Below are 26712 nucleotides of genomic sequence, written 5' to 3' on the forward strand. Positions count from 1 at the left end.
TGAAAGATATTTGTTGAGTACCTACTATGGACAGGCACGGCGTATTGGTCATCNAACACAAAAGCTGGGCCTGAATGGATCTCAGACTCCAGTTGGCGGGGCATGGGGTGGGGGGGGCAGCGTGGGGAGACAGAAAATAAGCAATGAACACAATGGTGTGTCACATATCTGTCAATAATACATGCTAAGAAGTGAAAAGGGCAGGATGGGGGAAAGGGAAGATGCCACTTTAGGGAGGTGGCATTCCCATTAGGAGGTGACATTTGAGCAACATGTGGGGAGACGAAGGAAGGATCAGGTGGACACTGGGGGAATGGGATCCCAGGGGCAGAAATCACCCGCAAGGCCCCTGAGGGTGGGCGGGAGTGTGTGTGGGTGTTTGACGATCAGCCACGGGCCTGTGGCAGGAGCAGATGAAATTAGAGTAGCAGCTGTGAGCAGGCAGGAGTGCAAGCCGTAGGAATGCGCAGAGGCCTTCTGCTTCTGTCCTTAGTGAACAGGGCTTGCCGCCACCTGGCTAACTCTTGGAGGTGGCTAAGTCTATGGGGACAGACGTGGACCCAAGGAGACCATGTGGCACAGTGGTGCTGGCCCAGCCATCAGCCACCTCCCTCCAGCAGCTACCCTGCCTCCCTTCTGTCCACCAATGGTCATGAGGCCTGAAGCATCCCAGACAGGGCAGAGGGAGGGAAGTGCAGACAAGCGTAAGCGGCAGCCTTGCCCACAAAGGGCACACAGGCCAGGCCGGAAGTCACATCCAGAGATGAGAATAAGACTCCCTTATAAGTGCCCTGGTTGGAGGAGGAGAGGAGGCCGTATGCAGCAGGTACAAAGAGATCTTAGAGAAGAGATCCTTCACAGCAAGACCTTCGGTAGTAAAATAACCCATCTGTCTCCCACCTGACTAGCCTGAATCAGGCTGCAAGAACATAGGGACCTTTTTGGTTTATCACTGTATGTCCCCCGCACCTACCACGTAACAGGCCATCAGTAAATGCTTATGGTTTCTTAAATAAAGTGCACGTCACTCAATCAGCCTTGGGTGTGGGAGGGAGACTAGAGCAGGCATCAGGCTCCCAGAGAAAGTGACCCTGAATCTGAAGGTACCCACAGAGACATGGCCAACGTATGCGTAAGCCAACATGGAGGTGCGGGGAAGCAGGGCGTGTTCAGGGAACCCAGACCAGTGCTAAGGGTCCAGACGCTGGGATGGGGCAGCAGGAGGAGAGGCCCCATCAACAAGCAGGACCCTTCTTATAAAAGGTTTGGGGGTGAGATTTGGTACTGAGGCAGCAAAGAGCTACTGAAGAACTTGCATTAGGAAAGAGCGAGGCCGTGTGATGTGTTGGCATGGGGAGTACAGGCTGAACCCGAGAAATGGGCAGGGGCTTGAAAGATACTGAGAAGGAAGAGTGACGGAGCAGGTGACTGAGATGAAGACTGAGGTGGCTCTGGTTTCCATCATAAGAGACGGAGCTGTGCTCTGCCTTCTACTGAGATGCAAAACAGGGAAATGGTGCCTCCCGTGTGGACATCTGGGGCTGCCTTGCATTAAAGGTTCAGCGATAGGCTCGAAACTACTTTGGAGATCTGTGCGATATCCACAGGCAAAAATAATTATCGTGCATGAGTTCAGCAAGCATATAGTGCGTCAAGCTAAGAGCGGGGTGAGGGTGTGGTTGTAGGAGTCCGAGAATGGCATTGTCACTGCTCTCGTGGGATTTCCAGAAGTTCAGCTAGACAGGACAATCAGTAAACAGTGAGGAATAACACAATCACAGATAGTGATAAACAGCATAATTAAATAAAATCAGGTGTTCGGACAGGAAATTACAGGAAGCACCTACTTTTGATACGGTGGCCCAGGACGTCATCTCCAAGGAGGTGACACGTCAAAGCCTGAAGGAGACTAAGCATGAGCAGGAAAGGGTGACAGCTTCCAGCAAGAACAAAAGCCCTGTAACAGGGAAGGAGTTTAAGTTTAATAAAATGTGGGACAATGTAATAAAGGAAATTAACAATTAAAATGGGAGGACAGGTAGGTGGCTTTTGCTCCTTCTGAGTTTACTTCCTAACAGATGTCTTAATAAAATTACTCATCTAAACCTGCAAGGCAACAGTAACCAGAAGGAGTATCTGAATATGGCATAATCTGTTACACTCATTACAATCAAACTGAAATCAGTTGCCTTGCCAGGAAAAAAAAAAAGAAGAAGAAGAAGTGACTAATTGGCATAACGCAAAGGTCTTTGAAGATTCTCATTTAGTATCGGCAGGTTAATCAGCAGGCTAATAAAACAAGTTTTAGTTAAATACTCAGAAGGAAAAATACTGTGCTTTGGTGTTCAGTTCTCTTGTTGTCAGGAGCAAAAAAAAAAAAAAAAGAATGAGGGCAAATTTTAGAGGTTTCCCTGTTTAAATAAGTATCCCTTTCGCCCACTTGAAAAATCTGACATTTATTGTCATTGAATTTTTTGTCATCTCGAGGCTCTTCTGTGAGATTGGAGGACTTTGAATTCGTGCACTTTTATTAACTGCTGTGCCATTGAGAAAGGCTTTCACATCTGAGTTCCCCAGGAGAAGGGCTAGGTAATGGATGGATAATGTGTGACTCTGCCGGCTTGGTGTCCCGTGAATTAGAGAGGGGTGCACAGCAGGCGCGGTGTGTGACCGCGGGTTGGGTGCTGCCTAAGCAACATCTTGATCTGTTGAAGGATGGTTGCCTTTTTGTAGATAGTCACACGTTTCTGCCTTGAGAATAATAAGTATGCCAGGGTTAAAGATCAGGGATAATTATTTTCATGGCACCAGCTTTTTTTTTTTTTCTTTTTTAACTTGTTAAATAGTAGAGAAGAAGGGATTCATTCAAAATGCCTTGCCGTTAAGATTTATTCTTTCCTCTGTTTTTTTTTTTTTTCAAGACTCCCCTCGTAATGTCTTTGTCAGAGTGGGCTGGCAATCACAAACTCAGCCAGAGAGTGTGTCCGAGGCAGTGTTTATGTGGGGCTGACTGGTGCCCAGCATGCTGGGAAGTGACAGTGGGCATCCTAACAGTGACTGTAGCCATCGATTGGCATTGCTGCGGCCATCACACCTCCCCTTTTGTCCCCTCTGTTAATTTCTGTTTGACCACAACGTATGTTCAAGACCCCAGCTGTCTTGTGGAATCCACTTTCTCCTTGGTCACAACTCTGGCTGTTCTCTCTCCTCTCTTCTCTCTCTCTCTCTCTCTCTCTTCCTCTGCTCACACCCATGTGGCTTTCCTAATTTTGATCCGTCACATTTGCTTTCTTGTATCTTCATCACCTTGACTGCCCTTCATGTTCATTGGTGCGACATCCTAGTCCTCAAATCCAGTGATTTCAGTGATGCCTTTGCCTTCCCTTTTCTCAAATGTTCAGTAGTTCTTTTGTCTGCTGTGCACCTGGGGCCATGCTACAAGCTGGAGGTACAGAATCAATGTCCAAATGGAGCTTCCTGTCCGTAGGGGGATGAGCATGTAAAACAGCTGCAATACAATACGCAGACGCCATGACTAAGTCTGCATCACCCGTGGCTTAACAGAGTGCGGAGTAACATTCGTTACCTTGAGGAATGAGAATGAGAGCAGATTTCAGAGAGGCAATCTTTAAACCGCATTTCTTTGATTCTCTTCCCTTGTAGTGGCCGCTTTTTAAGTCTGTCCTCATCTCCTGCTGTGGGTATACCGCACGTGGCACGGACTGAGCCAGGAACTCGCCCCATTCTCTGTACTGATTCCTACTCTCAAGCTCCCTTATCACTACGGATGGTTCACCCCATATTTGCTTAAGCTGAAAACCCAACGAGTCACCACCAGTTATTCTCTCTGGTCCCCAAACCCCATCGACTTCCTTCGGCAGGGCATTTCCCTGTGCCCCTGTTATGTGACACACCATGCTCATGACACTGAGTCTTGACCACCGCATTCCTAGGATCTCCAGCCTCCCGCCTTGTGGCACATCTCGGAATATCACATTGCTGTGCTTCTCCCTTGCTTTAAAACCCACAGTAACAGGGGCACCTGGGTGGCTCAGCTGGTAGAGTGTCCATCATCAGCTCAGGTCATGAACTCACAGTTCATGGGTTCGAGCCCCATGTCGGGCTCTGTGCTGACAGCTGAGAGCCTGGAGCCTGCTTCTGATTCTGTGTCTCCCCTTCTCTCTGCCCCTCCCCTGCTTGCACTCTGTCTCTCTCAAAAATAAACTTTAAAAAATTTTTAAATAAATAAAATCCACAGTACCAGACTTCTACTATAGGATTAAAACTGCATAGGTATCATAAAAGCCCTCCCCCATAAACATTTTTACATGCATGAAAAAATATTTTCAAAAATCCTTTGAAATGTATAATTGAGCTTGTGTGAAAGTAAGGAAGATCCTTAGAGGCCTAAAATGAAGCAAAACCGTGGACCAACAGCATTAATGAGTGCTAAAAAGCCAGAAGCTGGCCTAAGGGCTTCTGCCAGCTTACTGTGACCTACAGCTTCCATTTTCATGACTGTGGAGGAAGAAGGGGCCATGCCAAGCGATGAGTTATATCAAACATCCCTTGTTGGGAAACGAATTACAAAAGTCAAGAGTCAGTGGGGGGAAAAAAAACCCTAAAAACTAAAACTAAATCCCACCCTGCAAAAGAATATAGCAAAGGAATTTTGACCATCTAGACCTTGGCTTGGGATAAAGAGAAAGAGAAAGAAACTATCCCTTGAAGTTGTGTGGCAAAAAGCCAGTCCTGATGCATGTTTACGAGGTCAATCACACAATTTGTATGGTTGCAAAACTTTCAAGATGGAAATACAGTCTTAAAAATTTTTTAATGTTTATTTGTTTTTGAGAAAGAGATCATGAGTCGGGGAGGGACAGAGAGGAGGGAGACACAGAATCTGAAGCAGGCTCCAGAACCCGATGCGGGGCTTGAACCCTCGAACTGTGAGCTCATGACTGAGCTGAAGTCAGATGCTTAACCTACTGAGCCACCCAATTGCCCCAAGCTGGAAATACATCCTAAAGAAGCCCCCACTTGGTAATAGCCCCAGGTATCTGATACAAGCAAATGCAAATAACCTAAGAGGGAGCTTCAGTGGGACCTCAGATACATTTCCAAGGAACATGATCCCAAAGGGAAAAAAATAACCATGAAGGGTGTGGGGGAACAAGATACCATAATTGTGAAACAATAGAAATAACTAATACCATGAGTCCTGCAAAAACTTAAGATATTGAAATTACTGGAACAGATAGGTCTTTTTAGAGGGAAATTGAAAATCTGATTGAGGAAGACACTAGCAAAAATAATAAGTGTCATTTTAAAAAGAACCAAATAAAAGTTAAGACATCTAAATGTAATTGGAATTAAAAGTAAAAGCTTAACAGTAGAGTTAAGTAGCAGTTTCTAGACATCTGAAGTGTGAATAGTGAAATGAAACACAGATTCTGAAGGAATTTCTCAAAAAATCTACCCAGGGAGACAAAAGAATTATTAAATGTGAAGAAGACAAAAAAAGCAAGGAAATTAGATCATTAGCATCTAATGCATATCCATTGGAGTTCTGTAAGGATAGAAAAGTAAAAGGAACCACAAGCTCTATTTTAGGGTATATTAATGCTCACTAAGAATTAACACGATCAGGGCGCCTGGGTGGCTCAGTCGGTTAAGCATCCGACTTTGGCTCAGGTCATGATCTCACGGTTCGTGGGTTCGAGTCCTGCATCAGGCTCTGTGCTGACAGCCAGCTCAGGGCCTGGAGCCTGCTTCTGATTCTGTGTCTCCCCCTCTCTCTGACCCTCCCCTTCTCTCTCTCTCAGAAATAAATAAAACATTAAAAAAAAGAATTAACGCAATCAGACAAAATATGCAGATTCAGATTCAGATTAAGGAGTCACAGTGGATCCACTGTGAGGAGAGAGGAAACTGCCCAGCTGTACAGAAAGAAAATACAGATCAACAAGAGAAAGAATGGATATGAAACTGACAGGTGACTTCTTGGCAATGGAAACCTACAGACCGTGGAATAATATGTCCAAACTGCGGCGAGAAATTAACAATCAACCTAGAATATACCTGCCGGAAAAACTGTCTATCATGAATCGAGTCTAATTAAGACATTTTTAGACAAACAGCAGTAATTGTAGATCAGGAAAAATTTTTTAATTATTAAGTTTATAGAGCATCACTATTCAAGAACTTTCTGAGATGATGGAAATGTTTGCTGTCCAGTATGGTAGCCACAAGTACATGGTGGTTAGGTGACTAAGGAACTAGATTTTGATTTTATATAATTGTAATGAATTTTAATTTTAATAACTGCATGCAGCTATTGTCTACCAATTGGCAACACAGATAGGATAAATTAGCATAATCAATAAGTGTGAGCTCATGAACACTTAAAGAACAATTAGAGAATAAAGATTTTTTTTTAAGTACATAAAAAGGATTTTTTAATATTGACGACAAACTGGACTCTTTAAAACAAGTCTCAGCAAATTTTACACTTGATATTAGCCAAAAGGCCAAGAAGCGATTAGCAAATTTTTTTTTAATGTTGTATTTATTTCTGAGAGAGAGAGGGGGGGGGAGAGAGAGAGAGAGAGAGAGACAACATGAGCAGGGGAGGGTCAGAGAGAGAGGGAGACACAGAATCTGAAACCGGCTCCAGGCTCCAAACTGTCAGCACAGAGCCTGACACGGGGCTCGAACCCATTAACTGTGAGGTCATGACCTGAGCCAAAGTCAGATGCTCAACCAACTGAGCCACCTCTAGGTGCCCTGTGATTAGCAAAATTTTGATTATTGGCTCCCTGTAGCTTCTGTTGCCTGATAGTGATCATATACATTTTTTTTTAAATAACAACTTAAAGCAAAACCTACAGTTAGAAATTTTAAAAGACACTTGTAAATAATCTCTGGGTCATAGAAAAATTAATCAAAATTAGATTAGAGAAAGTTACTAAATGAAAGTGAGTGACAATACCATTCAAAACATAAAAAGTATTCCTAGAGTGGTATTTTGATAGAACTTACACCCCTAAATGCATTTATTAAAATGTTAGAAAGGCTAAAAACTATTGAGCTAAACATCTACCTTGAAAATTAGACAAATGACTGTAAAATATATCTAAAGAAAGTAGAACAGATAAAATAAACGTAAAAGTAGGGATTAATGAACTGTGAGTCAAACATACAAAAAAGATCAACAAATTTGATTCTTTGAAAAGACTAGTAAAATCAATAAATATGTAAGTAGACTGTTTAGAAGATAGGATACTAACAAAAATGATACAGAGACTAGAAATACAGTATTTTACCAATATATTCAAATCTTTAGATGTAATGAACAAATTAATAGAAATAAAACAGAAATAAGTACAACAGTTATGCAAGAACAGAAACATAAATGGATGTGATCTTATAACAAAGACATTGAATTATTTTTAGCCTCAGATAGTTTAGGAATGATTCCAGTGTTATACAGTGCTCAAATCATTCTTTGAAGCCAGTATTAACTTGATACTAAAATATAATGATAGTACAACATAGAGAAATGTCAGGCCAATGTCATTTATGAACATAGTAGCAAAAAATCCAAAATGAATTACTAATTAGCCAACAAATTGCTAACATATATAGTTATTTATCACAGCTAAGTTGATTATTTTACAAGTACTATCACTTTTAAACCCTTGTAAATGCAGTTTATTGCATTGAACAGCTAAATTTCATTAAATGCAGACAAAACATTGCATAGAATTAAATATAAAAATATTAGCAGATGGTAAATGGAAAGAAAACTCCTTTAAACAAAAAGATGAATTTTTTAAAAGTGACAGTACATCTCACTTAATGGTTAAACACTAAAAGCATTTTCCATAAAATCAGAAGACAAGGAGGAGACCCTCATCACCAATTCAGTTTAACATTGACAGTAGGTCAGAACAACTGCATTAATTGGTATAAAGAGATACAGACTAGAAAGGAAGAAGCAAACTAACATTATTCATAAATAAAAATGGAGACTTGGGAAAACTAAAAATATCAATGGATTAATTTGTTACCAATAAAAGAGCTTAACAAGTTTCTGGACATAATATCAGCATAAAAAAATTCACTTGTATCTCTATACAAAACAGTACAGAGTGTTAGAATATGTTAAAAGCATGACGTTATGAATAACTAACAAATATGTGAAAAACCTTCACCAAGAAAATTATAAAGTTTTTTGAAAAATATTTTAAAACATCTAAATGGACAGATTTACAATGACAATAAATAGGATAAGTGCATATTATAAGTCTGTGAATTTTCCACCAATTTATCTCTTGATTCAAAGTAATTCAGTTTCAAGTCCTAGCTGGGTTTTCTTTTTCTTTCTTTTTAGCTGAGGTGAAACCCACTAATGTCACATGAAGGGAAAGTGTCTATGGTGCATTCAGGGCCATACGATCACTCCATCTGTCTGGTGGTAGAGCATGGCCACCATCCCCAAAGAAAGTTCCAGTGAGCAGTCACCACCCTGTCCTGTCTCCCACAATCACTGGGTTCTGTGGGAACCACCAGCTTGTATTCTGTCCCTGTGGTCTTGCCTCTTCTGAATACAAAGTTAAGAGGCAAAAAAAAAAAAAAATTGGATTCCTACATTATATCATTAACAAAAATTAATTCCAGGTAATTTAAAGAACTAAATGGAATGGTTCTTTGAACCACTCCCTAAACCATATTGACTGGCTGGCTCAGTCGGTACAGTGTGGGACTCTAGATCTCAGGGTTATAAGTTCAAGCCCCACATTGGGTGTGGAGCTTACTTAAAAAACAAAAATTTTTTAAAAAGTCAATAAATAGAAATAGTAAAGATTTAAAGTCTTTTATTAGAAAGTAGAAGAAAATATTTTTATCATTTCAGGCTGATAAACCCTGAAGGAAATGTTAAATTCATCTAAAAAAATAAAATTAAGAATGCTTCTCTATTAAAACTGCCATAAAAAGTGGAATTTATATTATTACAATTATTAAAAGATCATTTTCCTAAGCATTTTCTACCAGTCAATAAAACACAAAAAAAATCCAGTAAGAAAATGGGCAAAGAATATAAACATATTTTTTTTAAGAGGGAGAGAGTGCATGAGCAGAGGAGTGAGGAGAAAGAGAGATGGAGGGAGAGAGAGAGAGAGAGAGGGAGAGAGAGAGAGAGAGAGAATCTTAAGCAGACTCCATGCTCATTGCAGAGCCCAACACAGGGCTCAGTCCCACAACCCTGGGGTCATGACTTGAGCCAAAATCAAGAGTCATACACTCAACCAACTGAGCCACCTAGGCGCTCCTGAACAGATTTTTTTTTTTTAAATAAGGAAAGATAAATGAAGAAACATGGAACAGAAAGCAATCTTGTAAGTCATCCATGAAGTATAACTAAAACCACAAAGAGACGTGTGTCACTCACCAGTGGGCACAAAGTAACACATAATATCAAAGGCTGTCAAGGATTTTGAAGTTTTTTATCCTGCTGGTAGGATTCTGCATTCCTACAAGCACTTGGGAATAAAAAACAATTGTGAAATGCACAAACCAGATGACCCAACAACTTCTCTATAGGAACATGCTCAAATCCCTTAGGCATTTTCACAGAGCATGTGAAAATAGCAAAACGCTAGACACAGCCCAATGTCCTTTAATATTAAAACTAATAAAGTGTGATATACTCAAAGGGCAATGTACCACACTAACAATGATAATAGATAAACTAGATCCGAATCTACTTACTTTATTATTATTCCTTATACTTCTGTAAATTTGTATTTGTGTAAAATATTTCAATGTTTAAAAATTTTTAAATTGGACCCTCCCCCTATTACTTAAAAACGAAAGTACAAACACCATGAAAGCACCCAAAACCATTTCTCCAACCATATATTCTGCTTCTCTCTGCTCCCCCCTCCAGCCTACCCAATTACCCCATAGTTGCAGAAAGAAGTCAGATGTTTTCTGGCCTTGTGTCTTGGCCCAGCCATTCAGGAGATGCTGAAATGCTCCTCTCCTCATCCTGGTTTTCTAGATCCTTCCCTCAAAGCTGCAGTCACACCTCGTCATGGACACCCTCCAGTCTACCTTGATCCTTGGAAATTGTTTCCTGCTCCAAAATCCTAAGGACCCATTGCCTGAACCACTCCTATGAAGTCCAGTGTGTATTTTTTCCATTTTATTACGTGTACACCCTATTAGATATCGGGGCATAAAGCTTTTATAATTGTAAATTATGGAACATAAAGGTCTTTCTGCTAACTCAGAAGCTTAGATCGAGAATGCGTTTTTATTCCTATTCCCTAAATTGTCTCTCCAATACTATAAAGGTGCTTATTGAATATGTAGCATGCCATTTCAGTTGCAAAACAATATTTTGCTACTAATTTAAAAAGTTACCTTCCTCTTTTAAATATAAAACAAGCCGAGGTGCATCCATTATCTATTTGTCAATAAAAGTCAAGGCACAAGATATCAACTACTTCCGTATAAATGATGGGCTGGGGTAAGACATATTTTAACAAATAAATACGGTTTTAAATGGAAAATAAAAATAAAAGTGCAGCCAGGACTCAAATCATTATCCTTGACATCCAATTTTATTCCTTTTTCATTTGTTCTATAAAGAGGGAAGGAAATATTTAAAATAATTGGTCAGGGCTTTTCTAGTGAAAAGATTAGAAAAATGTATTATTAAATCGTACAAATAGCGTGTGGTTGCATCTGATCACTTGGTGTTATTAAATGCATTAGTTTCTGGGGTCATGGTACAAAGGAATTAGCCAGTGATTGCGGGGGCCACAAACGCCATGACCTTTCTGGAAACTGAGGCCAAGTTAACACAGAAGAGTTGGCCCATTCTGTTCTCTTTAATATTGCTCAGAATAATGAACTCTCGTCTGATCTGTCACTTCGCTTCCATTCAAATTAATAAAATCTAATTCATTTGAATGGGATTCAAAGTGATTTGATTCAATTCAATCAAATTCTGCTCAGTGGAATCAGTCCTTGATTGAAATCTATTAAGTTCAGTTCAATAAAATAAATTTAAATATTATGCAGTGAAATTAATTTTTAATTAACTAACATTTCAGTTCAGGTCCATTTTGATCTGAACTTCAATTCTCCATTTCTATATTTGGTCCCTATTTGAATTAATAAAATATAGAAGAATCCAACATAATCCTGAAAGATGCACCATGAGGCTAATCAACTACATTCACTTCTATTCATCCCTAATCAAATGAGTTTAGTGACATTCAATCACAGAGAGATAAATGCTCACCTTTTACTACTGTATTGAATGTTTTTATTAAAACTTCAAAATTATGAGTTTTCCCACCTTCACAACACTGTCTTGCAGTGTGAACTCCATGGGACTTTTCGGATTCGTTCTTTGTGTGAGTTTTATATTAACATGGAATAACATGGAATCAAAGGGCCGGGGAACGAAAGGGAATATTGTTATCCAAGTTAATAAGCTGATTTTTACAAAATCTATAGGCACCTTGAGATGATAGGCCTTTCTGTCTATGAGAATGCCAAGATGTCTGATGCTCAACTTCATTTTTAAGGTTCTTACACCGAATAGTAAAATATAGTCCTTCGGACTCAGGATCGCAGCTATGAAACTGAAAAAGCTCTGGACTGAGGTGAAACAAGCTTTACATCCAGAATCAGCTTGAGAAGGTGGTAGCCACTGTGAAAGGTAGAGTTCTTCCTCTCAAATAATATTATGTGTACCAAATGTTAGAGAGGTGACCAATAGCTAGTAAGAATAGAGCGAAAAGAAAAGCTTGCAATGACTACATTATTCTGGGGAAAAAAATTACTGGGAATTTTGAATGGAGTTATCACTGCAGTAAACACTTTTCATATCTTCCCTGGAAAATAAAGTTCCATATTGGTATTCCAATGACAGCTGGGCATTAAGCTTCTCAGTATTCTTTGAACTAAGGCACACGGCCATTGTGTCAGGTCAGTATATGGGAGACCTATGTGATGATAAAGATCATCAGGACACTAGTGACCGAGTCCTGAGATCTTCCTCTGGGATTCTTATTCTATAGATCTTATATTTGTAGGCCGGGGAGTCTAGAGCCTGAGATCAATCTTCTCTTGGGTAAATTGGAAACCCTTCTCTGTACAAATGTCCTGCCAGAGGCAAAAAACACAGAAGCAGTCACTCCATGACTTGGCCTCTCAAGCCTCCCAACCTCCCAGCCCTCATCTTTCCATGAGGATGCTGAGACCTGGGCGCTAGCTCTTAGAAGCCATTGCATGGGGACAGACTCTTCATGTTGAAGAAGAGAGGCCGGCTCTATTTAGGTCAGAGAACTCTAGGACAGGTGGCCTGTGCCCTCTTCCAGTTCCTGGGGTCAAGGGCAGTCAGCATGAGCTTTGGGGCTTTGCAACCCCTGAATTGTGCACATCTCATATTGAAGGAGAAAGGGCATCTGGCCTGCTCGATCTTCCAAATTATCACCGTCAAATTATCTACAGAGTTCTGTAGTGGCGACAGCACCTCCACATTTTCTCTTTGCTCCAGCCCAGCCCACAGCTCACTGTAAAGTTTTACCTTCCTTCTTCTCTAGGTCATTTGCATTGCAGGGAAGATTCTCACAGGCACCAACCGCTTAAAGATATCTTTAGTACACATATTCTCACTCTTTGTACCATCGTGTGGAGAGCTGTGCGCAGATGATCAGAGTGGTCAGCTGAAACTGACTAGTGAAGTGGAGGGAAAAAGAATCCGGGCGGTTTGGTAAAGACCAAAGGGAGGGGAAAATGAGGGACTTTTCAGAGCGAGAGTCACTTCTTTAGAAATCGGATCCTGCACTGTAGGGGACTTCAAACAGCCAGGATGTTGCCAGACAGAGGAAGGAGGGAGCTGCCAGCAGGGGGCATCGAGCGGAGCTGGGAAGGCAGGTGTCTCCACAGTTGTCCCTGTTGTAGTTCCTTGCTAAAAAGCCCCCTGTGATTCTCTAGCAGAATTTGCAGATAAATAGATCGCAGTCGATAAAATAAAAACGATTTCGTCAGGCTAAAAATAGACTTTTTAAGTTTTCATTTTGGAGACAATAAAGCCTCGCGGTATTGTTTTTAGTCCTCTAGAAGTGGATGAAATGGAATTAATTAAATGTCCCAGTGACCCTACTGGGTCTTACCTTAAGAGTATGCCCAGAGAACATTTATTTAAGCAGACCATTAAGGTACTCTGTGCAGCCCAGAAGTTTCAAAGAACACATTTTCACCAAGAGGTCCCCATGCACTGGCCCTTGGGTTTCTGAAACAACTTGCCGGTAAGAAAATTAGAGCGATCTCTTGGTTTCTTCAAGTCTTCCTTCTCTTCTTCTTTCCCCAGTTAATCATCCAAACAATAATAAACCCTTCTACATAATGAAACATGATCTTGAGTACAAACAGTGTAGTGATTCTATGTAATTCAATCTGTATGTGGTTGTTTTAATACAACGTCTCTTTGGTAATTTAACTTCTTGTTAACTTTGAATATGGGTTCATCATTACTAATCTTGTTCCAGTGGTTACACCTACTGAATACAGTTAACAAAAATCTTTTATATTTTGAGATTGGAGATGTTCTTGAACTCTTGGCACTGGATAATTAAATTATTTCTCTTCTAGCCACTTCTTATTCTTGTCTTTTTAAAATTTTTTCATTTTTTTCATCTTTAACTGCTTTTCCCCCAGAGCCAATTAACAGGTAAATAATTACTTACAAAGCAAAAAGTAGCACCTTATTAACATAACACTAGAATAAGGCAATTCTTCGTTCAATGAAAATTGAACCATTTTCATGTTGAATCTTAAATAGATGCCAAGTTAATAATTTATTTTAGTGACAGCAATTTGACTTAACCAAATGTGCCAGTTAATAACAAATGTGCCTTTGTTAATAACAAAGGGTACAATTTACCTTTTCCTTCGAATGTGTGTTTCTTACTGGCATTCTGCTGCCCAGGGCACATGTGGAAACAGCTAAGTTAAACATTTTGTACTCTGCTTAATTTATTTTCCTTGGAAGGACAACAAAATAACATCGATTTTGCTCCATCTTAATTGGAAACAGTAGCCATCTAAGACCATCTGTAATTTAAGACAGAGGTGAGGTTTGGGGGAAGAGCTGGGAAATCGGACTACTCTTACCTGGTCGCTAGTGTGTCACCTCCTTACACTGGCAAGAGGAAATGTCAGTGCAGATCATCCCCATGGATCCCACGTTGGTATCTACTAAGAATCCTCATACAGGAACGGAGGGTCGGCCCTGTGAGATTAGTTCAGAGCCTGGATTCCACACAGAGTGTAAGCCTTCTGCTGGAACACCCACTTCCCAAACAACTTGACAATGAAGCTTCCTCTCCCGGGGCTTCTCCACACTCCCTGCCTTCGGGAAGTCAGTAGGCTCTCTTTTCTATTTCCCCTACCACACATTTCTCAGAATCTCCTGCTAAATGAGAGGCTGATAATTATCTTGCTCCTTTTACTGACAGTGTTCTGATTTTTATAAAGAGTGCTGAGCCACATTCAACTTCTCTTGTTCATGCATTTTATCATCACTGTCTTTAATGAAACTATAACAGTGTTAGGTTGTTCTACTGGTTACTGGAAGAAATTTTTTGAAACTGAGCTGAGATTTTAGATATATACTCTTCTGGGGGCTATTTGAATGACAGGACGGCAAAGGAGTTTCCTGCCAGACAGTCCATTAACCCCGGTTCTATAGGTATTGAGTTTGTTTCCTCTTCTCAGTCAGGCATGTTGGCACCTCCTCGTTCCCAAAATAATTATAATAACCAAAATTCCTTTCAAGGAAAAAATTTAGCATTAGGTCACTTTGAAGAGCTGCAGTGTGATAAATAAGTGTGATAACCAGTCTAGGTCATGCATCTACATTGTGGGGATCCAGTTGTGACCTGGAAGGCCCCAGGGGCATTTGCAAGGTCAGCATGGTACTATCCACCTTTGCCCTCTTCCTGTAACGTGGCCTAGAGATGGAATCAACAGAGCCTTTGTTCACCTTACTGGCCAGATGGTCTGGCTCAGATTTTATAATTTCCATAAATGGAGTTTTTCAAGCCTTGGTTTTTGAAACTCTTGAGTGGATCACAATAAGAGTTTATTATTGGTCATGGTTCCAACATAGGGAAGCATCTGAATGTCGATGCTTCACTCTTTACTCTGATGGAAAGAGAAGGGAGAAGCAAAAACAAAAACAAACAAAGCCACTTGAAATGTAGAAAGAAAACACAGCTCCCTGTATGCTGGGATGTGGCTCAGATAGGCAAAGGATAGGGTTTCAGAGTAAACCCATATCTCAGAGAGCTGGCCTCATTCTCCCTTTAGAACAGGATACTGGAGGGGCACCTAGGTGGCTTAGTCGGTTAAGTGTCCGACTTTCGCTTAGGTCATGGTCTCGCGGTTCGTGGGTTCGAGCCCCGCGTCAGGCTCTGTGCTGACTGCCAGCTCAGAGCCTGGAGCCTGTTTCAATCTGTGACTCCCTCTCTTCCTGACCCTCCCCTGCTCATGCCGTCTCTCTCTCTCTCTCTCCTAGAAATAAATAAAACATTAAAAAAAAAATAATAATAATCTAGAACAGGATTTTGGAATCTCTCTCTCTACTATTTACCAAATGAAGTCAAATACATTTTTTTTTAAATCCAGGTGCCATAAATGACCTTGCAAGGGGAAAAATAATAACTTTTCCAAATTAAGTCAATACAACTGAAAAATTTAGAAATTTGTATGAATTAGAATATTTGTCTAACTCTTTTCCAAGTTCAGAGCATTTGCTCATTTATTACATGAAGCCTGAAGCTCCCAGGAGAGTTTCATTACATTAAATTGCCCACCTTACGAAATCCCATTTACAATTGCACCAAAAAGATCAATATACCTAGCAACAAATCTAACCAAGAAGTCGAAAGACTTATACTCTAAAACTATAAGACATTAATAAAAGAAATTGAAGATGACTCAAAGGGAAAGACATCCCATGCTCATGGATTAGAAGAACTAATGTTCATACTACCCAAAACTGTCTACAGATTCAGTGCAATCTCTTATCAAAAAACCAGTAGCATTTTTCTCAGAACTGGAACAAACAATGCTGGAGTTTGTATGGAACCACAAAAGACCCAGATAGCCAAAACAGTCTTGAGAAAGAAGAACAAAACTGAAGTTGTAAAATCCCAAATTTTAAGATACTTTATAAAGCTATAGTAAGACAGTATAGTACTGGCAAAAAAAAAAAAAAAAAAAGCACATAGATCAGTTGAAAAGGATAGCCGAGAAATAAACCCACGCTTATATGGTCAGTTAATTTACCACAAAGAAGGCAAGAATATACAATGGGGAAAAGACAGCCTCTTTAATAAAAGGTTTTGGGGAAATTGGACAGCTATATACAAAAGAATGAAACTGGATGACTTTCTTACACCAGACACAAAAATAAGCTCAAAATGAATTAAAGACCCAAACGTGAGACCTGAAACCATAAAACTAGTAAAAGAAGACATAGCCACTAATCTTTTAGACATCAGCTTTAGCAACATACTTATGGATACATGTCTTCAGGAAAGGGAAATAAAAGTAAAAATAAACTATTGTGACTACACCAAAACAAAAAGCTTTTGCAAAGCAGGGGAAACCATCAGCAAAATGAAGAGTCAACCTACTGACTGGGGGAAGATATTTACAGATGATCTATCCAATAAGGGGTTAATATCCAAAAAAGATAAAGAAATTATACAACTGAACACCAACCAGCCAAACAAACAAATAATCTGATAAAAAGTGGGCAGAGGATGTGAATGAGATATTTTTGGGCTAGGACATCCAGATGGCCAACAAACATGAAAAGAAGCTCAACATCATTCAGCACCAGAGAAATGCCAATCGAAACCACAAGGAGGGGCGCCTGGGGGGCTCAGTCGGTTAAGCATCCAACCTGAGCTCAGGTCATGATCTCATGCTCCTGAGTTAGAGCCCCATGTTGGGCTCTGTGCTGACAGCTCGGAGCCTGGAGCCTGCTTTGGATTCTGTGTCTCCCTCTCTTTCTGCCCCTCCCCCACTTGTGCTCTGGCTCTCAAAAATGAATAAACACTAAAAAAAATTTTTTTAAACACACAAGGAGATATCACCTCATGCCAGTCAAAGGGCTATTATTAAAATGACAAGGATGCGGAGAAAAGGAAACCCTCATAAGCTCTTGGTAGGAATGTAAATTAGTGCGATCACTGTGGAAAACAGTATGGAAGTTCCTTAAAAAATCAAAAATAGAAATACCACATAATCCAGTAATTCTACTACTGGGTATTTATGCAAAGAATACAAAAACACTAACAAGATATACGCAGCCTTATGTTTATTGCTTTATTTACATAGCCAACATATGGAAGCAGCCCAAGTGTCCATCAGTAGATGAATGGATAAAGAAGTTGGTGTGTGTGCATGTGTATGTGTGTGTGTGTGTGTGTGTGTGTGATGGACTGTTACTCAGCCATAAAAAGAGTGAAATCTTGCCATTTATATCAACATGGATAGACCTATTATGCTAAATGAAATAAGTCAGAGAAAGACAAATATCATATGATTTCACTTACATGTGGATTCTAACAAAACAAAACAAAACAAATGAACAAACAAAAAGCCAGACTCATAAACACAAAGAACAAACTGGTGGTTACCAGAAGGGAGGAGGGTGGAAAATGGGCAAAATGGGTGAAGGAGATTAAGAAGTACAAACTTCTAGTTATAAAACAAATAGGTCATGGGATGAAAAGTGCAGCATAGGGAATATAGTTGATATTCTCTGACTGTAATAGTGTGTATGGTGACAGATGGGGACTGCACTTACAATGATGAGCACTGAGTAATATATAGAATTATCAAATCACTAGGTTTTACACCTGAAACTAAAATAATGTTATATGTCAACTATACTTCAATAATAAAATAAAAAATAATCTACCTTAAAAAAAAACCTAATTAGTGAAGCAGTTTTTATGCCATTCCAGTATGGCTCTTGCCTCATTTTTATTTCTGAGCACTGACACATGCACTGGGGCAAGTGCATACCCAATGTCCTGAAAGCGTGGCTGAGTTATTATAATGGAATTCTAGCCATATGCCTGAAGACTTTAACTGACTGGCCTTCTTGGTCTCCTGGCTGGCACTGCCCCATTAGATTCCATGCCCTCCCAGCTTCCTGCAGGAGAAGCTGTTCTTAGGACTTCTCTCCTTCTTCCCTTTCATCCCCTCCCCTGTCTGCTGCTGCCTGGCTTCTTGTAATCATTCACCTGACACTCCCTCAAAAATCTCCTGTGAGCATCTAGGTGTCAAATTAAAAGAAAAAGTTAAGTTTCTCATCTTTATGGACATCACTCTGAAATCTGACAATGCAGATCACACTGTCTTTGGGAAGTTCTTTGGCTTTTTTCCCCCCTCCATCCTCTCTGACTCCTCCCTTTCCTGACCTCTACCATGGCCATCTGCCTCTTTCTCTTCTCCAAATGCTCTTATAACCTAATAGATTCCAATGGCATCTCTCCTGCTACCAGTGTTTTCTCACTTACCCTGGTAGTTCCTAAAATGGGATTTGCAGCCCAAGAATGCTCCTGAGATCCTGACTTCTATTTTATGTATCACGCCCATCACCCTTTCTTCAACATATTCCCTAAACTCATCTTCCTCCCCCACTATCATTAGCTTGGTGAAACACATCACCCAAGCCAGAAACCTGGCCTTATTGCACAACACCTTCCTATCTTCTCCACCACCGTAATCCCAACAACCCTACACCAGTTATATTTTGCTAATCTCTTTCCACTTCCTCTCCATTTCCACTACTATTTTGTCTTTTCTGCATTAACCTAGGAGCATCACATCTGGCCTCTGTGACTTCAGTCCCTGGAAATCTTTCATCTTACTGTAGATCTTTGAAATACAAATTTGATCATGATAATTCCCTGCTTAAAATCCTTTAATTGGTTCACATTACTTACAGGATGAAGTTCAACCTCTCTAAGTTGGGAGGAAATAAACATTGAAAAGCAAGAATAAGCCAGTGCAAAGTAACTTCTTATGTGGATGAAGATTTTTTTGTGAAATGCCTTCATCTGCTATTTATTAATACCTGCCCCTGCTACCCTTTCAAACATACATCTTCAGCCTTATTCTAACATATTCTACCTACATACTCCTATATATTCTTTCCATATAGAACTTTACCTCTCTGTCTTTTTACAATCTGCTCCTTCTTCCTACAAGTCTTTACCTCTCTTACATCCTTATGCACCGAGTAATGCCCATTCAGCCTTCAACACATAGGTCAAATACTTTACCTCTTCCAGGAAACTTTTCTTCATGACCTCTTTTCTCTCACTCAGGCTCCTGTGTGTCATAAGTCTTATTAAACTCAATCTGTATCTATTTCCTCCATCATTCTGCTAAGTTTCTTAGAATGTTTCACACACAGTGGAAACTCAAGCACTGTTTGATGATTGGATGAACGAATGACTACGTGAGTGAATATTAGGCCATTATTTGGAATGAAGGAAAGTGTGTTGTGTAAGAGCATTGTATAGTATCTTGTGAGATACAATGTCACACTTCTGGTTTGGGAGCAAATCCGCGGTGTGATTGAAAGAATCACTTTGCCTCTCTAGACCTCAGTTTCCTTACCTGTAAAATAAGGAGCTCACACTAAGACACAATGAAGGTCATTTGGCTCTAATAGTCTATGAACCCCCTGACTCTCACTTCATGGAAGAGCATGGCTAGTCATGAACTTCACTGTAATTTACAGAATCAGTGCACGTCTATATGCCTTTATCATGGGTGTCCCCACCTGGCCAGCGCAGCTACTGAGTAGACACCTAAGTTACTGAAGCTTGAATATCAAAGTTTCTTCCAGGAAAAGAGGTGCATATTCTGGTGGGGAAACTTAAGCTTGCCATTGCCTATCATAATTTTTTATTAAATATTCCTATTATTGAAATGCATTTACATTTAAGAGGGTAAAGTGATGGTCAGTCTTCCAGACAGCGATGGTGCCTCTGGGGGTGAGGGTGTACGTGTGGCATCAGAGCGGTCATGCCTCATCTACCTGACTGTGCCTCTCCCTTTTCTCGTAGATGGAAGTCCTTACACCTGGTGGGTTGGCAAGGCCAACGAGAAGCACTACTACTGGGGTGGCTCCGGGCCCGGGATCCAGAAGTGTGCATGCGGCATCGAGCGAAACTGCACAGACCCGAAGTACTACTGTAACTGCGATGCGGATTACAAGCAGTGGTGAGTACACACACCCCTCCCCGTGTGCCTTGAGGTCAGAGTAATTAGGTAGAAGAGACCATTTGAAAATTGCTGAAATAATAAGAGAATAGGTTAGCAGTATCCAGGAACTAACCCAGTTGACAAATGTCATGAACGTCCCGAAAAATATAAAAGCAAGAAAGAGGTCAGTGTTACAAGTGTGTGCATTTAGAAATAAACAGGCACATAATTGATGTGTTCCCATTTTATTCAGAAAGAAGAATAATGAGCCATGTAGGAGATGGTGATTTACATTATGAAATGTGCTTTGTAACAATAGAGGGAATGGCCATGGGCAGGGAGCCGATGTGCAGGCATGTGAGAGCGTCCCTGGTAAATGGGCTCCTTCCACCTCCTGCAGTGTTTGCTTTGAGTAGCTGCATGAGAAAAAAAAAAAAGAGAGAGAGAGAGAGAGAGAAGAGGGGGAAGGGAAAGGGGAAAGTCGTTCTTTGCTCTGTCTTAAGCAACAGTGCTTGCCCATCTACTTTTTCTTCGTGCCTTGAATTGTTTATAACTCTGATACAGATCAAGTTCAGGAAAGATCCATCTTGGACTTCTTTCATCCCCCTCCTGGCTTTTGTTCTGCTTCACAGTGAATGGCTGGTCTGTGTCAGTAACAGATAAAGATAAAATCAACCGTCATTCTATGTGCAAACAGAGGCCCCATGACTTTAAGGTGGAAGTCTGTAAACCCATGTACAACTCACACATCACACGCCTGCTTCTCACAATTTCTGAAGCGGGGAGGACTGTCTTTGCACCTCTCCTCCCCTGGCCAGCAGCAGAGAGCAGGGCTCCAAATTTCCTCCAGAGCAACCACAGTTTACTTCAGTCTGCCTCTGGTTCACACTACTTAGAAAAACAATTTACAAGACAAGTTCATTCTACCAGTTAGCTGAAAATTAATTCTAAATGTAAAGCTATATGATTTCTAGGTAGAGTGTCTTCCTAGTTTCCAAATTTTCTCTTAGCAAATGAAATGAATTACCAATGCTGTATATTTCAGTGTTTTAGAATTGCGTGTGCACATGTATGTGTGTATGTGTGTGTCTGTGTGCAAGGAGCTACCATTATTCTTTAATTGTGGTTTCTTGTAAAGAAAAAATCATGATATTTGATTTTTAAGTTTATTTGTTCAAGAATTATCTCTACACACACATTCACACACTCTACAGAGATTGGGAGTCAGGAGAATGGAAGCCAAAGGCAGGGCTCTGAAGTTAACTTTTCATTCATTAAGTCAGTCTACTCATTAACTCAAGAATATTGACTGAAGTCTTATGTACCAGGTACTGGTGATAAAACACTGAATGACAAGAAAAAGAATCCCTCCCTTGACTTATGTTCTTGTTGTCACTTGTTACTGGTGTGCGTCCTTAAGCAAGTTCCACAGACTCAGATTTATGGGTCAGTTCAACGTTGACTCCCAGGCCCTTCGAAGAAAATTTAAGCCTAACTGAGGGAGTAGCGGGAGGGGTTAGTAAGGTCCTCACAGGAAGAAGGATCCTTGCAAGAGAAGTAAGAGTTTGTGGGGCGCCTGGGTGGCTCAGTCGGTTAAGCGTCCGACTTCGGCTCAGGTCATGATCTCACGGTTCATGGGTTTGAGCCCCACATCGGGCTCTGTGCTGACAGCCAGCTCAGAGCCTGGAGCCTGTTTCAGATTCTGTGTCTTCCTTTCTCTCTGACCCTCCCCTGCTCATACTGTCTCTCTCTCTCACTCAGAAATAAATTTAAAAAAAAAAAACACTTTAAAAATTAAAAAAAATAATAATAATAAAAAAAGAGTTTGCTGGGCGCAGTTGTCCCTGCAAGGTCATCTTGGAGGAGAAGCAGTTTGAGGAAGCATGAGCGTAGTAGATTTGGAATGCAATGTGGAGAAGAGGAGCCACAGTAGCGCTAAGCATGTGGGCAGTATGACATTGGCACTTCCATTCTTTCAGAGCGTCGTGGGAGTTTGGATTCACCAGTGATGAGCCCTGTGGAGGAAGGCTTGATGGAGGAGGTGGGAGGAAGAGGGGGGGGAATGTCACAACAGTCCTTGAAAGACATCGAGGGCTTAAGGTGAACAAAGGCACAGCCACAAAGAAGGAGGAAAATGTATGAGATGGGAAGTGGTGTCTACAGGCTTTGATGGTTAGGCCTCTAAGAGAAGTTAAGGGAGGAGGAATCTGGGTAGACTCCCCTTTGGGCACCCGGAAATGGAGTGGAAGCAAGGCCATGCATCAGGCTAAGGAATAAAGCTTTGAGCAAGTAGATGATGAGTTCAGCTTGGAAAGAAGTTGGAAGTGCCAGCATAACATCATGTCTAAATCCATAGGGGTGCTGTTAAGGGGATTGCTGGTAAGAAATAGAGGTTTCAGAGGAATGTATTTGCATCGGAAAATCATTTCCAAGAACATACCCGAATTCAGGTCACAGATGAGCAGACTCACTGCAGACAGACCTATTCGACGGCACTCACAGCACACCGCTCTGGCAAAACATGACTGGATCATAGCTGTTGATAGTTTCTCAGTGCCCCAAATACCACTGGTGTGGGGAGTGGCTAAGATAACCTTACCCCTTTGCTTCTGTAAAATTTGCCTAATATCCCCTAATAGAGGCACCATATTTTGAGCAAACGGAAACATATAATGAATATGTTTGCAGTAAATAGCTATTAAAACCATCTTCCCTATTTAGCACAAGAAAGAAAGCTTTCAGTGCAATCTCGCTGGTCTCTGAATTCACCAGCACCTGGCAGAGCCCTTGCTATGTGGATGCTTTACAAATGGCATAGACTTGACACTTTTGAGGGGGGCTTTCAACAACTCTGAAAAACAGATTTGTTGTCTGCATAATAAAAATAAATCTTGATTGGCAGACTTTTGTGCGAGTAAATGGAATATAGGATGTGAAAACATTCTGTGTACATTGTATAATATGGAATGCATAGCTGTTTGCCATCTTAATTATATAATTCTCGGGACAAGTCTTCATGATTCCAAATGAATCTTTAGAAATGACAACAGCCTGTAGAAAGTGGGTTCCTTCCTGCTCTGGACCTGCAGGGCAGCAGACCTCAAGGTGAAGGTGAATTCTACAGCGCCACTCGACAGTGTTATGGGTAGGCTTATCTGGAGAGACTTGCATCAGGTATCGTCAGAAAAGAAGGTTCAGGTCCCCACACCCTACTCACCCTCAGCCAGAGAGCCTTGAGCCAGGCTGTTGTGCTGAATAGAGCTCACTTCCCATTGGGCAAGAATGAGAGCAGCAACTTCCTGAGTGGTGGCAAGTCAGACTCTTAGGGGACCAGGGTGGGCTGGGTGAAGGGGCCAGCTGATAACAGGCATTGCCTGGAGCTCCTATTTTCACCCAGGGAGGGGAGGATCCACGGCCCCAGTAGCACGCTGACTTTGGGTGAGATCTCCCTGACCAGAAGGGGGCGCACTTCCCAGCGGGTTTGCTTCCAGGAAGCCCAGAGAGTGAGCTCCCAAGTCACTGGGACCCAGATCTTTTTGTCCTACCAGAGGAGCGCGAAGAGATTCAGGAAAAGGAAAATCTAGTGCATAAATCCGAGTGAAATTCGCATATGTGAAACCGCACCTACTGTGGTATAAAAAGTAACAATAAAGGTTCTGTTGAATCTCACACTTTCAGACTCTGGGCCCAGCTCTTTCCTCAGTCACTGTGAATCACTTGATTAAAATGGACGGGCACTGGCGCCCCTGGGTGGCTCAGTCGGTTAAGCATTGGACTTCGGCTCAGGTCATGGTCTCGTAGTTCACGTGTTTGGACTGGACATCGGGCTCTGTGCTGAAGGCTCAGAGCCTGGATCCTGCTTCGGATTCTGTATCTCCTTCTCTCTCTGTCCCTTCCCCTGCTCATGCTCTCTTTCTCTCTCTCACTCTCAAAAATAAAAATTTACTTAAAAAATTACAATAGAACATTTTATTTTTACTATTTGAATGATGAATGCAATGCTGGCTAAAATTGTTAATAATTTCTTAAATTTACAGTTGCATAAATTGGAGCCCAGGAAAATTAAACTTACCTTCCAAACATTATATTAGAAATGGGAAGCAGAATACTGAGACCCATATTTCCAAATTTTCAGTCCAATGTTTTCCTAGAATACCATGATCAAGGAAGACTACTCACATTGTGTTTCTATCTTTTTAGTGATTTATGAATTTAATATTTTACTAGCCGTATGTGAATTTTAAACTTTAAGTTTAAACAAACAGACCACATGTCTTATGTTCTTGTTTTTCTAGAGGAACTCTAAAATGTGTATTAAGCATTTATTCTTATTTATTTGAGTAAAATACACAAAAATGGAGCCAGGATAAATGAGATTATAGCTCAGGACGCAAGTGGGCCTTGTAGCAAAGCTGTGATGGCCTAGGAGAACCACGGCCATCTCCATGATCGCCTGATTATCTGTGCTCTGAGAAGTTTTGCACAGTTATTTCTGAGATTGAAGGTAATTTAACATTTATGATTTACTATTCACAGCAATAGTAAATATTCCCACCTACCGTGCCAGAATCCTAATTAAGTGAGCCTTGGTCTCAGCTAAGTGCCCACCACTGGGTAATTCCTGGTCTCTTGCAGCCTGACTCAATGAGCTAAATCATCACATCTGAAATTAGCAATTCCAAAAATGGAATTAGCAGTGAAGGCGCGCCAGTCATCGCTTGAATGTCCTCCTCTCGTTGTACGTAGAGAATTTCTAGGTAACTGTGTGCAGGCCAAGATGAGCCCATACGCTGGGGGAAATGACCAGATGAGAAGCTATTAACACAGTCTTGGTGTTAGAATAGTAAACAGTTCCCACATCCACCTTAGAAAGACCAGCTACATACTACCTTGTGTCCCATTCCATTGGCCCTGAATGGAATTGGCTTGTCTGTAGGTCTTTCTTCCCAGGCTAGAAATAATCCATGACCAATTTCTACAGACAGCAGAACCTCTTTAATGTTTTAAAACCAGAAATGTTTGACCCAGCTCACAACCAACAACTGTTAAGGACTTTGAATGTTCTGAAAAGGAATCATTATATATTTTCTCATTGTTTTATAAAGTTTCATCTAATCTTTTATAGTATTTTTCCATGAAACATGGTTACTTTTACTCAAAGTGAAATGCTTGCATGTGCTTTCTCAGTTGCCATGTTGTTCAAATCATGATAGTGAATATTTAGGGATGTTAATCACATGTCAGACATTGTTTCAAGAGCTTAAATGTTTCATGTCATTTAAATATTGCAGTGATCCTACGATCAAGGTACTACTTGATCCTCAGTTTGCAAATCAGGAAATTAAGCCCCAGAGAGGTTAAGTTACTTCCCCAAGTTCACATAGTTAACAATTGGGAGAGCCACAATTCAAACCCAGGGCAGGCAAACATCAGACTTAATGCTTAGATATTATGCAGCAAGGCATAAAGTCTGTGAAATTTTTTTTTTAATATGCACTGTATGGCAAAGACAAGTTCTGGAAAACATACAAAATAAATTATTTTTAAATGTTTATTTATTTATTTTGAGAGAGAGAGAATGCCTGGGTAGGGGAGAGGCAGAGAGAGAGGGAGACAGAGAATCCCAACCAGCCTCCACATTCAGCACAGAGACCAACATGGGGCTTGAATTTGCAGACCACGGGATCATGACCTGAGCCAAAACCATGACTCAGATGCTTAATCAACTGAGCCATCCAGGCACCCCAGTGTGTTAACTCTTATTAGTAATTTACTTTGAGGGCACCTGGGTGGTTCAGTTGGTTAAGTGACCAACTCTTGGTTTTGACTCAGGTCATGATCTCATGGTCATGAGATGGATCTCCTCATTGGGCTCCATGCTAACAGTGCAGAGCCTGCTTAGGATTCTGTCTCTCTCTCTTTCTCTCTGCCCTGCCTGCCCCATTCTCTCTCTCTCTCTCTCTCTCTCTCTCTCTCTCTCAAAATAAACTTAAAAAAGAGAGAAAGAATTAACACAGTGGACAAAGGATACGGAGTCTTATGGAAGTCTTGTCTTTATCCCATCCTACATCTTATTTACCCTTTGAATGTTTTGCCATGATCATAGGGAACCTATTTAATTAAAATTTCTAAAGGTAGCTGACAAATCTAATATGACAAAGTAAGGGTGCTCATAGGCATCCCATTACATAACAGAACAATATTAAACCATTCTCTTAAGAAAGCAGATAGAAGAACAGTTTTCAATAACAGCAAAAAAGCATCTCTATTCTTGAGTCCGCTGACCTGGTATTGGAGTGAGTTTCTAGGAAAACTAGAGAATGCTCCTCTCCCATTTAGCACAGTGAAACACAACATCTAGGCCATTAGCCTTTTAGTTACATGCAG

The 26712-nt window shown here is 40.8% G+C and overlaps 1 protein-coding gene across 1 annotated transcript in view; it reads left to right on the forward strand.

The window, feature by feature from the left end:
* The window catches only part of CNTNAP2 (contactin associated protein 2), a 1422049-nt gene that overhangs the window by 969665 nt on the left and 425672 nt on the right, over nucleotides 1–26712 (forward strand). Inside the window, exon 16 of the mRNA XM_077778041.1 lies at nucleotides 20187–20343. Within this exon, the coding sequence (XP_077634167.1) occupies nucleotides 20187–20343 (157 nt within the window). The remainder of the gene's footprint in view (nucleotides 1–20186; nucleotides 20344–26712) is intronic.

Source organism: Crocuta crocuta, unplaced genomic scaffold (assembly GCF_008692635.1).
Source record: "Crocuta crocuta isolate KB4526 unplaced genomic scaffold, BGI_CrCroc_1.0 scaffold128, whole genome shotgun sequence".
NCBI lineage: Eukaryota > Metazoa > Chordata > Mammalia > Carnivora > Hyaenidae > Crocuta > Crocuta crocuta.